The following is a 20,584-nucleotide window of genomic DNA, read 5'->3' as shown; positions in this document are numbered from 1 at the left end:
TCATTATACTATATTTGCCAATGGGCTACACATCCCGAGGTATCGGGAGAATAATTCCGTAAGGCCCCCTCAGAGTCGACACAATTATTGTGGCATTAATATAGCCTACCCCTTTTTTGGTGAGATCTAGACAAAAAAAAAGTAGGGATAAGTAACATGTTATTAGAAGGCTTAGATTAAGGGCAAGGACAGTATGTTACCTAATAAAGATGCAACCAATATGTGTTGAACATCAATGGTCTGACCCTACGCAAGCCACCATGTATGTTTTCGCAGGCCATTGTAAGATGCCAATTAGGCTTTTCCTCAAATTGCAACAAGATGGTGGTTTGATAAAAACTAGTAGGGCCACAATTTTTTGTAGGGCAAACTATTCCCTAACTTTTAAAGAAAAGTAACTTTAATACAACTGTGATCTTCATTCACAAGTACATTCATTTAGATATTGGACATTATTTCAATTAACTGGCTGTCCAGCTCAACAACAAGCTAGAGAAGTCTGACATCACCACTCCACTGCTATCTGCTGTCCACAATAACCAAGTCAATCACTCTAACGGTTAATGTAACTGCACCACACACTTCCCGCCGTGGCTAATATCATCAGTATCTTCTACATCCAAGAAAACCCATGTTATTGTACACTGACTCTAATGCATGGACAGTCTTAGGTTAGGGACTCACCAACAATATATAAACGTACACCCATGAATAGCTCAAATACATGTGCATACAAAACCCAACAATTCATTAAATGAATAGTAGCCTACATGACTGTCTCTTATGACATGTATTGGTGATATTGCAGTGGACATTGTTGAAAGTGTTTTCACATTTTATAGAGAAAACACATGAATACAAAACAACCCTCTGAGAGCAGAACCACTTACATAATCTTGGTCAATGCCAATAAATGGTTTCATCACTAAAGGCTACATCAAACTCTATTTTTTATTCTGGACTTCTATGAGCGGATTTTGTTGTAGTGGATTTTGGTGATAAAATATATTTTGCAACAAGCGAGCCTTATTAGTAAAGTCACGGCATCTCGTTAACTGCATACAATGAGACAATTTTAATTGCATACATACAGTACATTTGTATTTAACCAAACCCTGTTTAGCAGCAGCCACGTTGGAGTCAGCTGGTTGGAGTGTACTATTGACCAATGAGAGTGCGCAGAGTGCGGGCTTTCACAGTTGACAGCCAATGACGTGTCACGTTTGTGATACGTTACTTAGCATTAGTTGCATCCGGGTGAGCATTTTGAGGTGAGTAGCTAATGCTGATTGAGGCAAAATAATGAATCAAGAAATGCTTATCTTTGAATTTACTTTGGCTTCAATGATCATGAATGCGCCAGTAATACAGAAATACGCAATAATAAATTGTTAAAAGTTCTGAGAGGCTTTCTCTCTCTTTATTATACAAAGGCCACCCAGCTAGCTAGTTAGCGTTAGCTTTAAGCTAACAACTTGTCGCTAATACCAATGTCCGGGTTTGCTTTGTCACTACTTTTGCCTTATTTCCTCCCTTGGTATTTTAGTTTGTTGTCTGTTATGGTCTATTCCGGCAGGTTTGCTCAGGTTTTTGCTTTGAAGCTTGGCCATCGGTCTTCAGGATGTACGGATCGTTTCGGCTGGTATTGCAGGTGCTGTCGGCCCAGCTTCTCTGTGTGTGGGTGCTGGGCTCCGAGCTAACTTTCGAGCTGCCAGACAACGCCAAGCAGTGTTTCTACGAGGACATCACCATCGGCACCAAGTGTACACTTGAGTTTCAGGTGCGTGGGTCAAATGAGAAGTTCCTATATTTGAAATATTGATTAATTTCCTGTCAACAGCGTTATATCAGCAGTTCTCTGACTGATGACAATGTGGTAAGCAAGTAAAAACAACACCTTTTAAAAAATCGGTTTTTAACACACTATCTTTTGTCTGTTTTCAATAATTGTGTTTATTAATGTAGTCAAGTCAGTATTATTACATATCCTAAGATCACACATTTGCTCGAAGGGGTTTTATCATCTGTACACCATACGATATTCTCTGCTTTTAGACCCTCGATTGTGACGTGCAGTAGATATGATATGTACAGAATAAACAACGTTAATAAAGTGCAAGTAGACAATCCATACAATAAACAAATGATGTATAGAATTTGAATATATGAAAAAGATGAATCCTGGAAGATCTTAAGCAGCTTCCAGGTGTCCCCAACAGCTAAAGACGGACCTCCTCTCCACCATGTAACCTGGAAAGAGAACAGGCAACACGGACATACAGAAACAAAACTAATACACTTGATCAACTTAGATAGTACGATATTGAAACAAACTCAGAAGGGGTATATAAATAGATGTCTTTATGTTTTCCCAGGTGGTAACAGGCGGCCATTATGATGTGGACTGTCGTTTGGAAGACCCAGAAGGCACTACACTCTACAAGGAGATGAAGAAGCAATATGATAGCTTTACCTTCACCGCAGCCAAGAACGGAACCTACAAGTTCTGTTTCAGCAACGAATTCTCCACTTTCACACACAAGACCGTTTACTTTGACTTCCAGGTCGGCGATGACCCTCCACTCTTCCCCAATGAGAACAGGGTCACTGCTCTCACTCAGGTAAGCTCCAAGAAAAAAAAGACTAATATCTAAACGGCATGTGGTTTAGTGAAAAATGATACACCTTCAACATCTCTTTCACTCTACTGTTGGTTTCATTAGTAAAACACCTTTTTTGGTATCTATCTGTGCATGTAGTTTTGTGTTGTCTGAAAATTCGCAGCCAAGCTCCATACCATTTTAAACTGACAAGCCATACCTACTAAAAACGTTCTGGTAGTAAACTAATTATTTTATATCCATAAACTAGTTGGACACTTGCTTTTTATTCCTACAGGTGATGGTTATGGGGTCAGATTGTCTGACTAACATTCACTTATGTCTCCTCATTTTAGAAGTTTGAGTATATTTTAACACTTTTTGCTCACAAAGGTCCTTCTAGTTTGTGAATCAAAGTTAGAATGTTCTTGTAATAGTCAATATATCTAATGGGCGGCTTGGCTTTTTCTTTACCCTGTGCAGATGGAATCAGCCTGTGTGTCTATCCATGAGGCCCTAAAGTCGGTCATTGACTACCAGACTCACTTCCGCCTCCGTGAGGCCCAGGGACGCAGTCGGGCAGAGGACCTGAACACCCGTGTGGCTTTCTGGTCCATCGGAGAGGCCCTTATCCTTCTGGTGGTCAGCATCAGTCAGGTGGTGCTGCTGAGAAGCTTCTTCTCTGACAGGAAAACCACTACAACACGCGTAGGATCGTAACAGTCTCTGAGCACTGGGATCTGATACAGCATTTTTGTGTCTGTTCATTGGCTAGCGTGCATAGAGTAGGTCTGAATATCAGTGCTGATCTGAAATTAGATCATATCAAACTGCCAAGTCGTACAATCTGACATGTCATCCTGATTCAGCACTGGTATCCTTACAAACGTTATGCAAACGAGTCTTAAGCTAAATGGTTACGTATGTGTAAAATGTATTTGACGGGTAAAAATAGAGAACCTGAAAAAAAGGATTGCAATGATCTGCTTGGAGGCAGTTTAAGGTCCTATAGTTGAAGTAAACTTTACAAATGCGTTTTAATTTAATTTGTCTTTCTACCCCTGGCATCTCAAATTCTCCACACCTTGTCTATTTCCTCTTTCAGCAAAAAGTGTGCACTGAATTTACCAAGAGGGTTGAATATGTGACTAAACCTACTCATAATGTAAGGGTTGTGACTGTATATTTCCTTATGTGCAGAGCAATAGGTTTCTTAAACCACACTGGCATGGCAAAGAGTGTTTCCCCATAAAGGTTGCATTTGGTTTTGAAGAAAATGTTGCTTCTTTCTTTATTAAACCTCACTGTGTTGAGTTAGAAACAGTAGATATTGTGTTGTTTTATCATCTTTGTCATTTAAGATGAGTTGGTGTATGTTGTATAGATTATAGCCATCTTTTTATTTTGATACGAGTTTGAAAGAGTTTGTATTTGGGCCAGAGGATTGAATTTAAAGATACATATAATTTCTCCTAAATAACTGCAGACTCAATTTTTAAACAAAAAAATATTTATTGTTTTTTTAATTTTGGATACTATTTGCTTGATTACACATTTAGGTAAAGGCATGTTTCACTTTGAACACATCTCGGTGAATGCTCTACTGCAAATGTTATAATTGTCTTTGTGACTGTGTGGAAGGTGAAAAAGAAATAACAGATTTTAGAATTTTGTTTTAAAAGGACACATGTTGTGTGTTAAGTGGCAATGCCAGCAATATCAAGTACAGCAACTTGTTATAACAAATGTGTCTTTCACTGGTTCCTCTGCAATGTCCTTTATATAGTTTTGCCTTTGCTGTTTAAAGTGTAACAACTCATTTGTAATGTAGGCTAATTTTGCTCTCCATTATAAATTAAAGTTGTTCTGCAAAATATTGCTTCTATATATGATGAAAAATACTTAAACGTTAAATCTATGATCGGGTCTGGATCTGAAACTTTGAGCCTGCAGAAAGTCCTGCAGGTGGTGTAGTAAATAGAGGCTTAGTTACATCTAGTGTGGCTTAAGCCAGGAATCATGTGAAAGTCGGTGGGTCATTCTTTTATCCACGACTTAAACACAACATCTGGCAGCTCTCAGCCAGTGGCATGAAGGCCTGAAGGAAACATTAAATATCTGAGTAAATTGATTCATTTTAAACTCCACCTGCAAAGTAGACAAGTTCAAAACATCACCTGGCAAATCCAAATCATCACTGTTGTAATGTGAGATCAATATGACCTTTATGATACTTTATATTTGACAAAGACAGACTTTAATATTTAAACCACTGAAAGAAACCAAAAAACGCAACACTTCAGATAGTGCTACAAGTCTTGTTAAACTGTCAGAACTGATGCTCAAAACAACTATACAATTGTATTCTATTGATTTATTATTGATATTTTTGTGCTTTTTTGGTGTGCAAATGTTAATTGTCTGTGGTAGGTGTTGCAGTGCTGGCGTTTCATTTGAAGGTGTATGCACTGTAACGGCTCATCTTGAACACAACATTTTTTGTAAATCATTCTGGAAGCTTATGTTAGTTGGGATGGCTGAATAAACTTTCTTTTCAAATGTCGTTGAATGCTTTTATGTAATATTCACCAATAAAATCGCTTTTCAATGTGGATGAAGGTTTTGGAAACATCTTGTCATGCTTCTCTTCGTCCTGTAGGGAGAGATATAACCAAAGCCTTCACAGTGAGCTGTGCACCTATACAACATTAAGAAATATCTCTTAATCTATCAGATACATATGATATATTCTACCAGTTTTTGTTTGTTGTTTAGTTTCCCTTTACATAGTATTTATATCTTTAAAAAGTCCCTAATCATGAATAGCAGCAATCGCCTTTGTTGTTTTTTGTCGACTACGTCACAGTGTTCCTGCTCTGTGATTGGTGGTCAAACATTTCAATCATTTACGCTAGTCAAGAAAAAAGACTGCGCTGGGTTTGCAAATTGTCGGAAACTGAGTCGTGATCATCCGGTCCAGCCGTGGGTGGAGCCTTCCCTATTTACCTTCCCCTCCACTGAGATTATAGTCGTGCCAGCTTGCCGAGTGGCTCCGTAGACGACGGTGTTTCGTCGTTTAGCGGGTAACGTCTCTCGCTTGTTTCTCGACAGTTTGAAAAGAAACACGGCTAGGACTCCGGGGAAATCCCCCGAGTGATTGGCCGAAGAACGACCGTCTTTTCCAGGCTAAGCTAACAGAAGCACGGCATTACGGGTGGGGGAGGATTTTTTAATATTTCGGCCCTCGGGAAGCTAATATAAATAACAGGCGTGGGTTGTGAAACAATGACAAGCGCAGAAAGTATACCTAAGCGAGGCGAGGTTATCGGAGGGGAAGACATGTCAGTGGACGAATATCGGTTTAACGTTCAATAAAGAGGTGTAAAGTAGATCAGCTAATGGAAGCTAGTCGCTAAATTGATCAAGGAAGTTGACTAGCCACCTTGCTAACTCGGCGACAAATGTATTACTGGACCAAGGGTCGCCTGAAACTCTGAGTTATTCATATGTTTAACATATTCACATAGTGGTGATGACCTTTTTAAAGCCGGAATTAATACAAGTCACACATTTCTGTGGGCTTTTAAAAAAACTAAAACGCGTCAGCTGGTTTACTGTTGGCTAGTGATTCATAGCTTGTTGTAAACAAAGGGTCCCCAGCTCCACCTGTCAACAGAGGCGCTACACCTCGAGGTATCGTTGACCCATTGTGTCACGGACATCGCTACCTTTTTATTGAACTGTGACACTAACCCTTAGAAATGGATTTAAAGACGGCAGTATTTAACGCAGCCAGGGACGGTAAGCTCCGGCTCCTTCAGAAACTGTTGGAGAACAAAGATGGACACGAGGTTACTAAGTTGATGGGCGATAAAACAAACGGGGCCACCCCGCTGCTCATGGCCTCACGGTACGGCCACCTGGACCTGGTAGAGTACCTGATGGAGTGCTGCAGCGCTCCTGTGGAGGTCGGGGGGTCCGTGAACTTTGACGGGGAGACCATCGAGGGAGCGCCCCCTCTCTGGGCCGCCTCGGCCGCTGGTCACCTGAAGGTGGTCCAGTCCCTGTTGGGCCACGGAGCTTCTGTCAACAGCACCACCCTGACCAACTCTACACCCCTGAGGGCAGCCTGCTTCGACGGTCACTTGGACATTGTGAAATACCTGGTGGAGCACAAAGCTGACCTGGAGGTGGCCAACAGACACGGCCACACGTGTCTAATGATTTCCTGCTACAAAGGACACAAGGAGATAGCTCAGTACCTGCTGGAGAGAGGAGCAGATGTCAACAGGAAGAGTGTCAAAGGTGAGAGGCTAGCACAGATAATTTAGCATAAGAAAGTTAAGTTGTCTCATTTAAGTCTGAGAAAAGACACTGAGGGTTGGTAGATGCATTTTCAAGGCTCTAATGTAGTTTGAATCACCTATTCCACAGTAAGTGTTTCCAGACATATGATGGCACATTCTCTCATAGCAGCCATTTCAAATAAAGAAACCCTGATCATATTGTAAACAGGCAAAATGCACTCATACATTACAAGTGAACACAAATGATGACTCAACAAAATAACATGAACTGGTTTCACAATCAGCTTTTCTTTGGGTGTGTAATGGAACTCTTTTTATTGGAAGGGTTTTGTGAATAGGCTAATGCAAACCAGTGTCCATCTGTATTTATGGCTATTGTGTTTTATGAAATAAGAGTCCACAGGATTACTTGCAGTGAAGCATTAGTGATATCCTGCATTTTGTTCTATTACTATCGATGTGTAAAAAGACTAACCCGTTTTCATGGTGGGAAAAATAATCAACAATCCATATTGGTTTGTGCACATTTGATGGGTCAGAATCGTTTTTGCTTATGTGGTTGGCACTGAATGTATTGCTGTCAGAACAAAGTGGAGTCACTAAGTTATCCCGACCAGCAGAATGCAGGTGCTCTATTGTGCTCCGACTAACCCAGGTGTTTTGTATTGTGTGTGTGTGTGTGTGTGTGTGTGTGTGTGTGTGTGTGTGTGTGTGGTGATTGAGGTGGTGAGGTTTTAGTTTCCTTCTCTTCAGACTATTGCATCTCCCATAATTAGATATGAAGTGGATCATTTTCTAAACAGTAGACGTTGTGTTGATGGAGCGAGACGAGCCAGCAAGAAAGAACATAGTGAGGACACCATCTGATATGAACTGCTAAAAGTTCTGTGGTCAGCTGGCTCTCTTCCTCTCAGACAAAAAACCACTGAGTTTATAAAATTCCTTTAGCCCAACACCTGTTGTACTGTCCTCACTTGGGCTTACGGCTCCTTTTGGAAGAGCATAATGAGTATTTAGCCCAATAGCTTGTTTTGGAAGAAATTCCTAGATTTCTGGATTACCAGTTTTTTTTTTTGTGAATTTCATCCTGACGAGCAAAGTGGACAAGGCGTCAAAACTATTGGCAACTGGTTTTCAGGAATCTCCAAAAGAGCCATTGTTGCAAATGTACGTCAACTTGTAGATGAAGGGATATTATCCACTGTAGTAGACTGTATTTAATATTTTTGAAAAATGTAAAAACATTGACGAATCTGAATTCCTTTATTTGTTGTCAATTGACAGTTTTATCAATTGATAGCATTTAGCCACCCAAAACCGGCGCAAAATATTTTCTACAATGATAATCCTCTCTGATAAAGCAAAGGAGACCCTGCCTTGTGGCTGTCCTAAAATTGTCTTTTGTCGTGAGTACGATTTAAAAAAAAAAAAAAAAAAAAAAAAAAAAGATTCTAATCCGTGTGGTTTTGTCAGTCTCCTGAGAATATCTAAAGGTTAATCCTTGACTCGCCCTGTGTGGTCTTGTCTGCCTGAAAATGGATTAGCCTTAGTCTACTGAGAGACTACATGCAAGTGAAAGCAAAGCGCCATTTCACAAGTGTTGCACTCAAATCATATGTTAAGGATGGACATAAAGTGTTATGAGGTCTGTTGAATGTATTTAGTTGAAGACTTTTACTGTGTTTTTTTTCTTTTAACTCTATTGAATCATAAGCACCGCTCACAACACTGTCTGCTAATGCTTAACTCCCAAGGTTTTTTCGGTTGATGATTGACTTTGATCACCAGGTCTCAGCAATCTATTTGAAGGACAAGGATAGGTTTACACCCATTTCTTTATAAACTTTTACATTAATGTCACTTGTTAGTAAAGCATGCACTCAAGTGTCTTCAAAAGGGTTTGTCTGGATGCATAAAGGATGTCAGTGGGCAATAAATGTACACTTTTCTTTTAAGGGAAACTACAGCGGGAGTCTACTGTTTAGAGTTTCTGTATATAAAGCGCCCCAAATTCAGACAGTTTGTCATAACTTGGTTGGATCGGGTTCCTTAAGATATACCAATACATATTTATTTTGTCTTTCAACTTAGAAAATTGATGAGTTTCATGTTTTCATTAAGGAGTTTTCAAAACTTGGCAAAGACATGTTTTAATCTTATTTGAGGAATACTGCCATTGTCAATACACCATCATATTGGTTTTGAAGAAGAAAAAAAGACCATATCCACCAAGTGTAAGCAAACAACAATAAGATTGTTTAAAACATTGCACAGTCAGCATTAGAAAAGTACATATTCTCTAACCAATAAATCATAGCAAAGCTTTTTCACTCTACACCTGCATATTTGAGCAGCAGCTGAGCGTTAATCCCCACTGCAAAGCTTCCATTCATCAGGTGTACTTCCTGCAGTTCCACGACAGGCAGCATGACCTGTATTTCCTATCTGAAAAAGGGGTGTTAAGAATCACATGTTGTTCGCATGCTGTTCGCATGACAAGTCGCACCTTAACTGGTAATCATCGGTGAGTGAGCATGAAACAGACAAATGACTTGAGGCAAGCTTCCACAATACTCCTGACATCAGCTGATTTACTGCCATTTTGAATAAAGATAAAGGACAGTGTACGGGGTGAACAGCTGCTCTTCTGTATTTGCCATTACTGTCTATCTCTATGTAAAAATAATACATTTGCCAGACCAACTATTCCCAATTAAACAGTTTTGATTTATTATTATTATTATTAAAAGGCTATGGCTCGGCTGGACGTTTTTAATGGTAATCTAGCAACAGATATACCATCATCAATTAGATGTATCTGCAGGTCAACCAGCATGACTTGTTTGCACTCACTACCTCTGTAGCCGGTCACCATGAATGTTCACTTGTTCACAGGCAACACAGCGCTCCATGACTGTGCGGAGTCGGGCAGTCTGGAGATCATGCGGATGTTGCTGCAGTTTGGAGCGTCCATGGAGCAGGACGGCTACGGTATGACGCCCCTGCTCTCCGCCAGCGTCACAGGGCACACTAACATCGTAGACGACCTGACGATGCACCAGCAGGTCAGGGTTTTTTGTTGACATAGATGTGTTTGTGAGGATATTTCTATGATAATTTCAATCTAGTGAATATTTGTCTTAAATCCATATTTAAAAAAAGAACAAATTATTTCCTTCTGCAGACGAGCCCAACAGAGCGCATTGATGCCCTGGAGCTCTTGGGAGCCACATTCGTTGACAAGAAGAGAGATCTCCTCGGAGCTTTAAAATACTGGAAGAGAGCCATGGACCTCAGGCACCTCGACAGTCACTGCATTGTCTGTAAACCCGAACCAAAGCAGCTGATCATGGCATACGACTATGCCAGAGAGGTGAGTACTATTATGAGCCAGTATTTTTTTTACTAATCACTGCCACCAAAAGGATTCTGCATAGCATTTAATGCTCTTAAATAGTTTTTTTTTTTTTTTTTTTAATGCTGATGTGGTCATAATTTGGTAAAGGCAGCACAGTGTTAAGCAGGGTGACTGCTTCAAAGATGTAGCACAAAAAAGGTAGCAGATTGTATTCGCTGTTAAGAAAAGCAGACATTAGGTCTTGTTTCTGTGTAGATAAGGTTTTTGAGGCACTAATGAACCAGAAAATACTGATATAAATTCAATTAAATAAACGGAGAACCTACTGCAGCAGTCCAGTGTCAGGTCTTAATGCAATTTGCTTCTGAAAAGCATGATTTATCGCATGTACTAAATCCTGAATTGCCCTAATTGCTGCACCCTTCCCTTTTCTTGATCCTGTAATCCTCTTCCTAGGTAACAAACGGAGAAGAGCTGGACGGACTTATATCTGATCCGGATGAGATGCGCATGCAGGCACTGCTCATCCGTGAAAGAATCCTCGGCCCACAACACCCCGACACGTCTTACTACATCCGGTACAGAGGGGCTGTTTATGCGGACTCTGGGAACTTTGAGCGTTGTATCAATCTGTGGAAGTATGCTTTGGACATGCAGCAGAGCAACCTGGACCCGCTGAGCCCCATGACGGCCTCCAGCCTGCTGTCCTTCGCTGAGCTCTTCTCCTTCATGCTGCAGGACCGAGCCAAAGGTCTCTTGGGGACATCTGTGTCATTTGAGGACTTGATGGGGATCCTTTCCAAGAGTGTGTTGGAGATTGAGCGGGCAGTTAAACAAAATGGGCCGATGCCTCCTGACCCTGCACAGCTCAGCAAGGCCCTGTCAATCATCCTGCACCTCATTTGTCTTTTGGAGAAGGTGCCCTGTACCGCAGAGCAGGACCACTTCAAGAAGGAAACCATATATAAGTGAGTTTCTGATTAAATGGTTGTATTTGTTTAACAGTTTGTCTTCAGTGAGGAAAATTCCTCTGTACTCTTGTAGTGTGCGGTTGTCGAAGCGAAACAAATAATAGTAGTTTTGTGGAAAAACCTATATTTCTAGCTGGCAGTGGTTAACTTGCACCTGTTGGGCCACTTGCCTACCTTTTTTCAGCACATAGAAGTCTTAGTCTCCTTTTCTTCCATTTTATTTTTCTTGAAAGATAAAACATTTTTTTAAATGGTTGGCCATTTATTTTCCTGTCTGTTTGATTAGTTGACTAATCAAACCGTCAGTTGGGTCACAGTCCTGCACTTAATGCTGTTACCTTGACGGTTGTAGTTTTTTGTCTCCTTGTTTCTGGACAGTAAAGTTGACATCTTTCCACATCGTACAGATTCCTGAAGCTCCAGCCGTGTGGTAAGAACGGCTACAGCCCTCTACACCTGGCAGTCGACCGCAACACCACCTGTGTGGGCCGCTACCCCGTCTGCAAGTTCCCCTCCCTCACGGTCGCCTCCATCCTCCTCGAGTGTGGGGCAGACGTGGACTGCCGCGATGAAGATGACAACAGGTTGGTTTTTCTTCTTCTTTAGTTTCAGCTCTCATTGTTCTTTGACGTGGCTGGTTTTTGTTTATTTTAATATTTCTGTTCAAAAGTAACAACAACAGTAAGGGTTAATGAAAATACCTAAAATGCTCCACAATTGCACTATTATGACAGCCACCAGTGAAATGCCATGCCACAACATTGATGACATGTTTTGTTATAAAATGATTAAGTGGATCTATTGTCTTTTCCCACACACCAGCCCACTTCACATAGCCGCATCCAACGGCCATCCTGACATCATGAACCTGCTGATATCCTGCGGGACTCACTTTGACAGCACCAACGCCTTCCAACAGACAGCCTGCGACCTCCTGGACGAGAAGGAGCTTTCCAGGAATATAATCCAGCCCATTAACCACACCACACTTCAGTGCCTAGCCGCCAGGGCCATCGTCAAGCACAGCCTCAGTTACCGGGGGAACATCCCTGAGAAACTAGAGGCCTTTATCTTGCTCCACAGATAATGATGGTGAAGAAGAGGAGGGGAATGGTTGGATTAAAACAGGAGGGGGTGTGATCACATGACATGGAGCTGACAGACTGAGGAGCACTATAGTTCAAGGCCTGTTTGATGATCTGAAAGACACCATTTTGTAGGTTTGGAAATTCAAACCATTTTTAAAGTATGAATTTGGAAGATTTGCGTGCACCAAAATGTCCTCATTCAACCAGGATAAAAGTGAGAAGTGATCGGAGTAAACCGAGGAATGATTTACTACTTCGTTCCTCCGCTTGCTCTCTCATGGAGCCGCGGCTCGGACTGGTCACAGCCTGATCTGTGGGGATGTATTACGAGTTGTTTGCGACATGGACAATTGTATCTCCGGATGATTTAAGCAAGGGGTTTACACTTTTTTTGCTTTAGAAAAAATAAAAAAGTTTTTTTTTTTTGCATATTACACTATGCTATTTATTGAATGAAACTTGAGAGATTTTTCTCCATGCTGGCTCCAACCCAGCCTCAACTTTGCCTGCTTCTCTCTTCTCAAAGCAAAGACTGAGGCGTTTCTACATATGCTGGGACTTCAGGTTATTTTTGTTTGTCCCATCACTGTTGCCAACAGTCATGGACCCTTCCTCAGTCATCATTATTTTCTTTTGTACTTTTACATTTAGTTATTGTCATGTAACTCTGGACCACCAAGTGGTGTGAATCCTGGACTCATTTGTCACTAGTGTATAACAAAGCTTTACAAGAAGGGTTTAATGTCTGCGAACACCATAAGTGCTTTATTCTTCCTATGCACAGGCTAGGCTGTTGGAGAGAGACTGTTGTATGCTGTGCCGGCACTTGTCTGTGCAATATCTCATGAGTTTTTGTGTTTACCTCATTGCTGCCGTTTCTTTCAGTATCCCCTTACTTCCACCAGAGAAAGAAGGGGGGTGCAACACCATTGTACTGACTGTTGTAAGAAGAGTGAATGGATTTGAGTGATCGTGTTTGTATGTGTGTGAGTGCCACGCAGTGTGTTTCTTGTATGCAGAGTTTTTTTGAGCTTACACAAATGATTGAGGACTAGAGTTTGGTGGAGTGGCACTCATGGAGATTCCATAATGCACATGACTGCCACTAAAAACCACAGTGGCCAAACTGGCCGGAGTGTGCAGGCTTGTACCCAGAAGTGACCTCTTAATGTTCATACACGGCCGACCTTTAAATGCCATCATTCTTTAAAAAAAAAAATCGTGATCAAAAAGAAAACAAATCTAGGTAGGATACCAACATTGGCCCACTGTGCATGTGCAGCAGCATATCAACCAATCACTCCAGAAAACCTTTTGTGAGGACTAGACTACAGCGGGGAGAGTTCTTCTCATTTGGTACAACCGTCGTCCAATTCCATAAGAAGTGAAGACACAAATGTGTGGGAGGGCGCCTGACGTACAGAATAGTAAAGCTTTGTGAATTATCTTGTTTGCACATTAGCTTTAGATGTGTGGGTTGAAAAAAGGGCTTTTCATAATTCATAGGATTTCACATTGCAGTCTATTTAACCTGACAGTTCAATCCCAGACATAGAAAATGAATGAGGACTCCCAGGGCAACTTCATTTGAATCTGCACTTTACTACCGCGGAGTTTAAGATTTGATATGGCATTAATCAAGTTCATGTCTTAATAACCAGTTTGACAATAAACCCATGTTGCACTTGTGTCCTTGTCAAAATGTCTTTCTTTCGTCATTCTGTCTATTTGTGGAAATTTTGCCGATGGGAATTCCAGTAAATGTTTAGGTTGGATTGGATCGTGTCTATTTTAGCCTTTTTATGTGCCAATTTCCCATGGCCTAATTAGGATAAAGGGCACTAAAACTACATTTTATTAAGAAACGGGCTGCTTTAAATCCGGTCTTAAGGGTACTATAAAACTCCCCAACTCAAGAGATGATTTAATATTAACAGGTTGGGTTAGCTGCTTCAGTATCTGTTGTCTTTTCTAATGTATTTCAAGTTGCTGAAGCTACTTTAACCTCAGTCACTGAGCGGTACTCATTTCAGACACTTGAGCCGGGGGTAAAGAGAGGACCCTCAGACTGGACTGGAATGTGTCCAGGGAAACCTTTGACATTGCTGGAGGGGTTATGTTATTCATCCAGTCTCTTCCATGAACTGTCCCAAATAAAAAAATGCTGATTTGTGACTTGTTTGTTCAGTAGTTGTTGCTTGAAGCAATACAAGAACGACTGTTGCTAACTGGGTTCTTGGCAGAGAACTCGAGCTGTTTTCCTTGCTGAGAGGTTGCCTGAGGTTATTTACCCACTCGGACATAGCAACTAACTGATGTTTGCTTCTGGTCGTATAACAAGAAATTAAAAATGGTTGCCATTGAGCACAAACATCACAATTGCTTGTTTTGGTGACATCCACCATGGAGGTTATTTGCTTGTCAGAAGAATTATGGATAAACTACAGGCCCTTTGTCATGAAACTTGGTGATAGAGTGAACCATTTTCTCAGAAAGAACCCATTCTTTTTGGATCCAATTCACAAATTACATTTTCCCTACTTCCTTCTACTCTCATATAGCAGTTCTCACTTCCTGTGTCCTCCACATTTAAAACGGCAGCTGAAAAAACGTGACACCTGTCCTACTGTATGTTCTCCTATGAGTCACTGCCAGGAACTAAAGTGCAGAGTGGGAAGTTCTTAATGAGTCACCTTTATCGTAGGTATGTGTGTCTGTGCTTCGACTGGGCGGCTGAGGTAGAACAGAGCAGGTTTGGGAAGATGTTTTTGATGTGATCTGTGTTTACAAGGATTTAGCAAAGCTTAGGTTATTTTTTCAAAACTACTAGGAACCATATTGTTACTTTTACATAACAGAAAGAGGGCTATAACTACCAAATGATTAGCCTACCTGCTAAACACATTTTGAAAGACACAGGTTTACACTGGATATTTACAAGATTATTGAGGAAAAATAGTTTACAGGCTTTGAGGAGTGTCATTGAGCTGTTTTGAAGATAATGGCCACACCCAGGATTACCTTGCAAATATAGCAGCCTAGTGTAAGGAAGGTCACTAGGAACTGTATCAGCTGAAAGTAGCACAGAAAGAGACATTTATATTGTTGAAATAAGTGTTAGAAGGAAGAGTGGGTGTTTAGAAAGCCAGATTTTCTAGAAAAATCCCTGGTCATCTCAGTAGGGAGGGGGTGTAGTGAGTCAGAGGGTTGCCCATGAATCCTACTCATGAAGTTGGTAATACAGTTCCAAAATCCTAAAAGAAATATTTTTGGGTTAATGTGAGTGGAGTTTGTAACCCGAACCGAGTACAATCGCTCTGTACGATAACATACAGTAACATAAACATATTTTTATTTAATTGGTGTAACAATGCTTTATAGAATACTTTATGATTTTCCATTACCAGCAGTGGGATCTGTACGAGCCTTAATGTTGATAAATTAAAGTTAAGAAACACAAGAGTTAAATGTACGAGTCCTCACTCACCGGCTTTATGGCTTATTTTTCGTGGCCTTTTTGGCAGTGCTCTCAGCTCAGCCTACTTCTGTCCTGTCTATATTTAGGGCTGCAGAATGCCCTGTTGGAAAGCTGTCCTACATTAAGCATGCTCCTCCATCTCTGAATACCTGCAGGTGATCTAGCATCCATCACCAAATGCTTTTCTTTTCCCCATGCTCACATCTGTCTCCACGGGCCACTCAATCTCAGGTTTTATCACATGACAGACAAGTCAAAATAATGCCAGAGAGCATTTGGGTAGACTATAATGAAAAGCGATTGTGCCTAATGTATTACATCTGTTCCCCAGTTTAACCTTTATCTGTGTGTCATTGTCTGCAGCTCTGTGTCTGCCACCTCCTCACTCCGTCTCCTTTTCGGTCCTCCTCTCTCTCTGTCCTTGGTAGCCACGGCATCATCACAGACTAAATTCTGCTCAAAGGTTGAATTTTCAGCTTTTTTTTCTTGATTCATGTATTGGATCATGACACAACAAAAAGTTAACTCCAGCCTTCGTTTTTACAAAAAGCTGTGCAAACTAACCAACCAAAGAAGATTTATTTGAATGTGCTCTTTATACAAGAAGAAGAAGAAGAAGAAGAAGAAGAAGAAGAAGAAGAAGAAGAAGAAGAAGAAGAAGAAGAAGAAGAAGAAGAAGAAGAAGAAGAAGATGCATCTTTCTCAATAGGAAACATATAGATATATTGGAGATTATAGCATACATTCACAAGGTTTAATCAGTACTTTAGATTTTTGTTTTAGAAACTTGCTTGGATTCTGTTCATTACAGAGTAAAAATGTTTATACAATGTATATTCTGTCTTTTTTTATTTACCATTTTGGATAACTATGCAGTTGCATGGGTTTACAATAATGAGTTTTACTGTCTGTACAGCATGATGGCAATTTGTTGTCATGTTGATACCAAGAAACATATATTTTTCAAAGATGCTGTAACTTTGTAAACTTCATGAACTTCCATGCCCTCTCTATCTTGAACTTTCATGCCCTCTCTATCTTAATTCACCTTCGGAATTAAGTTATAAAACAACCAGTTGATTAATGTATAATCCAATGATTATATGTGGGAACAACTTTTATAATCATGTAATAATTGCTGTTGGTAATCATCAAAACATGTCCACCATTCTCTGTTTATAACATATTTCCAATCCAAGTTTAATTGTAGGGGATTACAATCTAAAATATTCTAATTTTGGACTTCCGGTTGGTCGAAGCAAGGCATTTGATAAACATATAACTTGTGATTGCCACGTTTGTGTTGTGTTGTGTTATATTAACAATTCACCTTTATTTTTGTTGGACTTTCCAAGAATTAATAACTGCTAGCTTTCATAAGTCAACATCTATCTCCTTAAATGTTTTGCTGCTGATTACTGTACTTTGGATGAACTATTCCTAACATACGACCGTTGTTCAAATCAGTTCCCAAATGTTCCTTATGTGAATACACGCTGAACTCCGCTTCATTTGTATTCCTCTAGGCCCTTGAGCCTGGTTAATCAACACGGTCTTTCTTAAACAGAGTTAAGATGGAAATGGATCTGCACTTGGATTTTCTCATTTAGTGGGAATGCTGACACAGCATTCCAACTATCTGTTATGCTACGCACGCAATTCTTTATTATTCCGCCGGGTTATTTTGCGCTGCTTCTTCTCCCACATTGAACATCGCAGAAACTCCATTCAAACATCAGAACGTTCAGGTCGGGAACCGATGGCTATTACTTTTATCATTCATAACTTTCATAATTCCAGAGATACATCCCATAATACATCCCATTTTTAACATGGAAGTCAATGGAGAACTCTTCAGACTTCAACAATCTTCATGCAACTTCAACTGCTAACTGCTCCTTCATACTTTCACTCAGAAACCTCATTCTAACTTTAAAATGTCACACATCTTTCTGACATTATTCGTGTAACACGACTTTTAAATCTGATTCTTACTTTTACAGATATTAAACATTGTTCAGACCTTGGTAAAGAAGCCTTCTTCAGATTTAAAGGCCCGGACACACCAATCTGACAACAAAGAACTGACACAGACGGACCCGACTGTCGTGTCGCCTCGCGTCTCTGCGGATTGGCGGTGTGTGCAAGCTAAGGATGTTGCTATGTTTAAAATTGCAGCACTTTGTATATTATGCATTAGCAGTGGTAGACAAAGTACTTATACATTTTACTTCAGTAAAAGTAGTAATACCGCAGTCTAGAAATACTCTGTTAGAAGTAAAAGTCATGCATTAAAAGATGTACTAGTGTAAGTACAACACCAAATGTACTTAAAGTAGCCTACCAAAGGTACTGCTTGGTAGCTTCATAGCAACTAAAGTAATCAACTATCTTGTAAACTATAACCTGTAGTTTTGTAGCTAATGAGTGTTTTGTTCAGCTCCTTGTGTAGATAACTCAGTTATGTGTTTGTTAATATTTGCAGGGGAAAGCTTCAGGAGCCTTTCCTACCAGTTCTGAGTGGGAGTGTCATTACTGTGTCAACCATCCGGCAATTCGTTGCTGAGACCTGTACAGACATTTACGAGGTTTTAAAAGAGAAATACATGAAGGTATGTGTGGATACTTACTGGTTATACTGTGCAAACTGTATGTAATACAGTGAGGTCTGTAGGCATTTGAACAGCAAATGTTTGGTCTGCCATATGAAACATGGGTCTTAAAAAAGATATTTGTTGTTTTTCAGTGCCCAGACACAGTGGAAGAGTGGCAGCAAGTAGCTGATGGATTCCAGGCTCAGTGGGACTTCCCAAACTGCCAAGGTGCCCTGGATGGGAAACACATCAACATCCGCCCCCCTGCAGGAACTGGACCAACCTACTACAACTACAAGCATACATTTTCCATAGTGCTAATGGTGCTGGTTGACAGTAACTACAAGTTCTTGTATGTAGATGAAGGTTGTAAGATCCATCTGAATAATGGCCACTTCTTGCTAAATTTACATTCCCATGTGATGCTTTTATCCCAGGCGACTCACAATAGGTAAATGAACAATGAACAGTGGTAGACAGTAGCTCATCTACGTATAGGCACTGTACTTAAGGACAATCTTGAGGTACTTGAGACTAATCCGGCAACTTTATACTTCTGCTCCACAAAAGTTCGAGAATGAAGAAACCATCACGTATGAAAGGGACATGTGAATAGAGGGGCAGAAAACCGTCTTGCACATTTACATTTCAATCTTGAACAATGAACAGCGGTAGACAGGAACAAAGTACATTTACTTAAGTACTGTACTGCTCCACTCCCATTCAGGCAAATAGTGTACTTTATACTGCACTACATCTATTTGATAACTTTAGTAACTTTGAAGATTCAGAACACTATATATAATCAAGAAATAGTTTATTATTATAGGTTAAGATAAAATGTTATTGGTCCCATGGTGAATTTCATAAGCTAGCCAGCAGTATATAATGTAATTTAAATCAGCTCCTCCACTTCAGCTCTCTGAAGCAGAAAAAAACTATTTAAAGGATTGTGGATGGCAACAACAGTAAAGTATTGCTGCTATCACTTTTATTAATATACAACATCATAACACTGACATGAAAATTATGTATCATCATGTACATCTGTATCTTCTGACCTGTATTGTATTATAGCTAATTGTATCCTTATTCTAATGTTGTGTTATCTAATGGCTGTAGTACGAAGGTACGAAAGAAAGTTTTGCATTTTGCAGTATCGGTAAAAAGTGGTTTATTATCAAAATAACTGTACAATGTAAACAATCAACAAAAATACAATACAATAAAACAAATTATGTCTGTAAAAAAAGTAGCCACATCTTTAAAAATGAGTGAACTGTCAGTACAAAAAAATTAGCCACATCATTAAATAATTTACAAAGTTTAACTGTCTAGAGGTTTCCTTTTCCTCGGTTAAATACTTGAAGAAGGTATTTTCCAACTCATGCAGGAAGTGTGGCAGCCGTTCACGTGGCACCCGCCGCAGCCTGTGTTCAAAAACGTTTGAATGGGCCGTGATGTCGTCATTGTCGTCATTATGTCCATTATGTCTACCCGGGGAAAACTGTGCCAGGGTCAGGCCAATCGACTGCAGCAATGTATTTGTCTCCTCAGGGGGGTACTCGTCTTGCATCATCCTGCTGCGCTTTGCCTGAGGCCTTCCAGTGTAATTACCGAGTGAGCTTGGCCACTCTGTGAGCGGTGCCGGTGTGGTGCAGATGGTGGATTCTGCCAGGGGCGCGCAGGGCTCAGCATCAAAGTGGAAGGGCTCCTCACTGCTGGTGCCACCGGGGGGGGTGATTCTGTAGCCACCCGAGATCAGAGGTTCCTTAAAAATGTTAAATAAATTCACAGTTAGTTGGATTTAATACCATGGCTTCTTAAAACTGTTTACTAAGCGTTCATAACAAAATTGGGTGTGGTCAAGTGTGAGCGGCACATTGTAGAGAAATTGTGATGGCTCTATTCAGATGCTAAAGACATACTTCTAGACTGATTGTGGAAGATAATGGGAGAAGGAGCCACCATCAAATTGACAAACATCATATGTGTAATTCGTGGCACAATTCAAACGGGATCGAAAGATAATCTTTCTCTCTCCATTGACTTCAATACATAATTTTTCCGAAATAAGGTCCCATGGAGGTCCACCGGATGGGGAGGGACTTCGCCGCTCTATTCGGTTCGCATACTTTTTCTCTGTAATGTCAAACAGAGGTGGCCTCTCCTGGATCATGCTGATCAG

General features: G+C 40.4%; 2 protein-coding genes and 1 long non-coding RNA gene across 3 annotated transcripts; all 3 read left to right on the top strand.

Moving 5' to 3' along the window:
* The first annotated feature begins 1,173 nt into the window (after window positions 1-1,173).
* Window positions 1,174-5,163, top strand: tmed7 (transmembrane p24 trafficking protein 7). Its single transcript, XM_034091391.2, has 4 exons — window positions 1,174-1,271; window positions 1,577-1,780; window positions 2,376-2,621; window positions 3,084-5,163. Exons 2-4 carry the CDS (start codon window positions 1,622-1,624, stop codon window positions 3,318-3,320), a joined length of 642 nt encoding a protein of 213 aa, XP_033947282.1. The 5' UTR covers window positions 1,174-1,271; window positions 1,577-1,621; the 3' UTR covers window positions 3,321-5,163.
* A 382-nt stretch (window positions 5,164-5,545) lies between these two features.
* Window positions 5,546-14,012, top strand: fem1c (fem-1 homolog c). Its single transcript, XM_034091390.2, has 6 exons — window positions 5,546-6,905; window positions 9,803-9,972; window positions 10,092-10,280; window positions 10,722-11,233; window positions 11,644-11,820; window positions 12,059-14,012. Exons 1-6 carry the CDS (start codon window positions 6,362-6,364, stop codon window positions 12,321-12,323), a joined length of 1,857 nt encoding a protein of 618 aa, XP_033947281.1. The 5' UTR covers window positions 5,546-6,361; the 3' UTR covers window positions 12,324-14,012.
* A 2,470-nt stretch (window positions 14,013-16,482) lies between these two features.
* Window positions 16,483-19,687, top strand: LOC139434420 (uncharacterized). The gene is made up of 3 exons (XR_011643770.1): window positions 16,483-17,939; window positions 18,288-18,414; window positions 18,549-19,687. It is a non-coding gene; the product is annotated as an uncharacterized lncRNA (long non-coding RNA).
* The last annotated feature ends 897 nt before the right edge of the window (window positions 19,688-20,584 follow it).

Source organism: Pseudochaenichthys georgianus, chromosome 9 (genome assembly GCF_902827115.2).
Source record: "Pseudochaenichthys georgianus chromosome 9, fPseGeo1.2, whole genome shotgun sequence".
Taxonomy (NCBI): domain Eukaryota; kingdom Metazoa; phylum Chordata; class Actinopteri; order Perciformes; family Channichthyidae; genus Pseudochaenichthys; species Pseudochaenichthys georgianus.
Note: the sequence above shows the minus strand (reverse complement) of the source record. Positions and strands in the feature narration are given on the sequence as shown.

Excerpts from the sequence above, each read along its gene's own strand:
- tmed7 (XM_034091391.2), top strand. The coding sequence starts at position 1,622 with ATGTACGGATCGTTTCGGCTGGTATTGCAGGTGCTGTCGGCCCAGCTT. Across the intron at positions 1,781-2,375 it reads AGTGTACACTTGAGTTTCAG|GTGGTAACAGGCGGCCATTA; the intron begins GTGCGTGGGTCA and ends ATGTTTTCCCAG. Across the intron at positions 2,622-3,083 it reads GGGTCACTGCTCTCACTCAG|ATGGAATCAGCCTGTGTGTC; the intron begins GTAAGCTCCAAG and ends TACCCTGTGCAG.
- fem1c (XM_034091390.2), top strand. The coding sequence starts at position 6,362 with ATGGATTTAAAGACGGCAGTATTTAACGCAGCCAGGGACGGTAAGCTC. Across the intron at positions 6,906-9,802 it reads CAACAGGAAGAGTGTCAAAG|GCAACACAGCGCTCCATGAC; the intron begins GTGAGAGGCTAG and ends ACTTGTTCACAG. Across the intron at positions 10,281-10,721 it reads CATACGACTATGCCAGAGAG|GTAACAAACGGAGAAGAGCT; the intron begins GTGAGTACTATT and ends TCCTCTTCCTAG.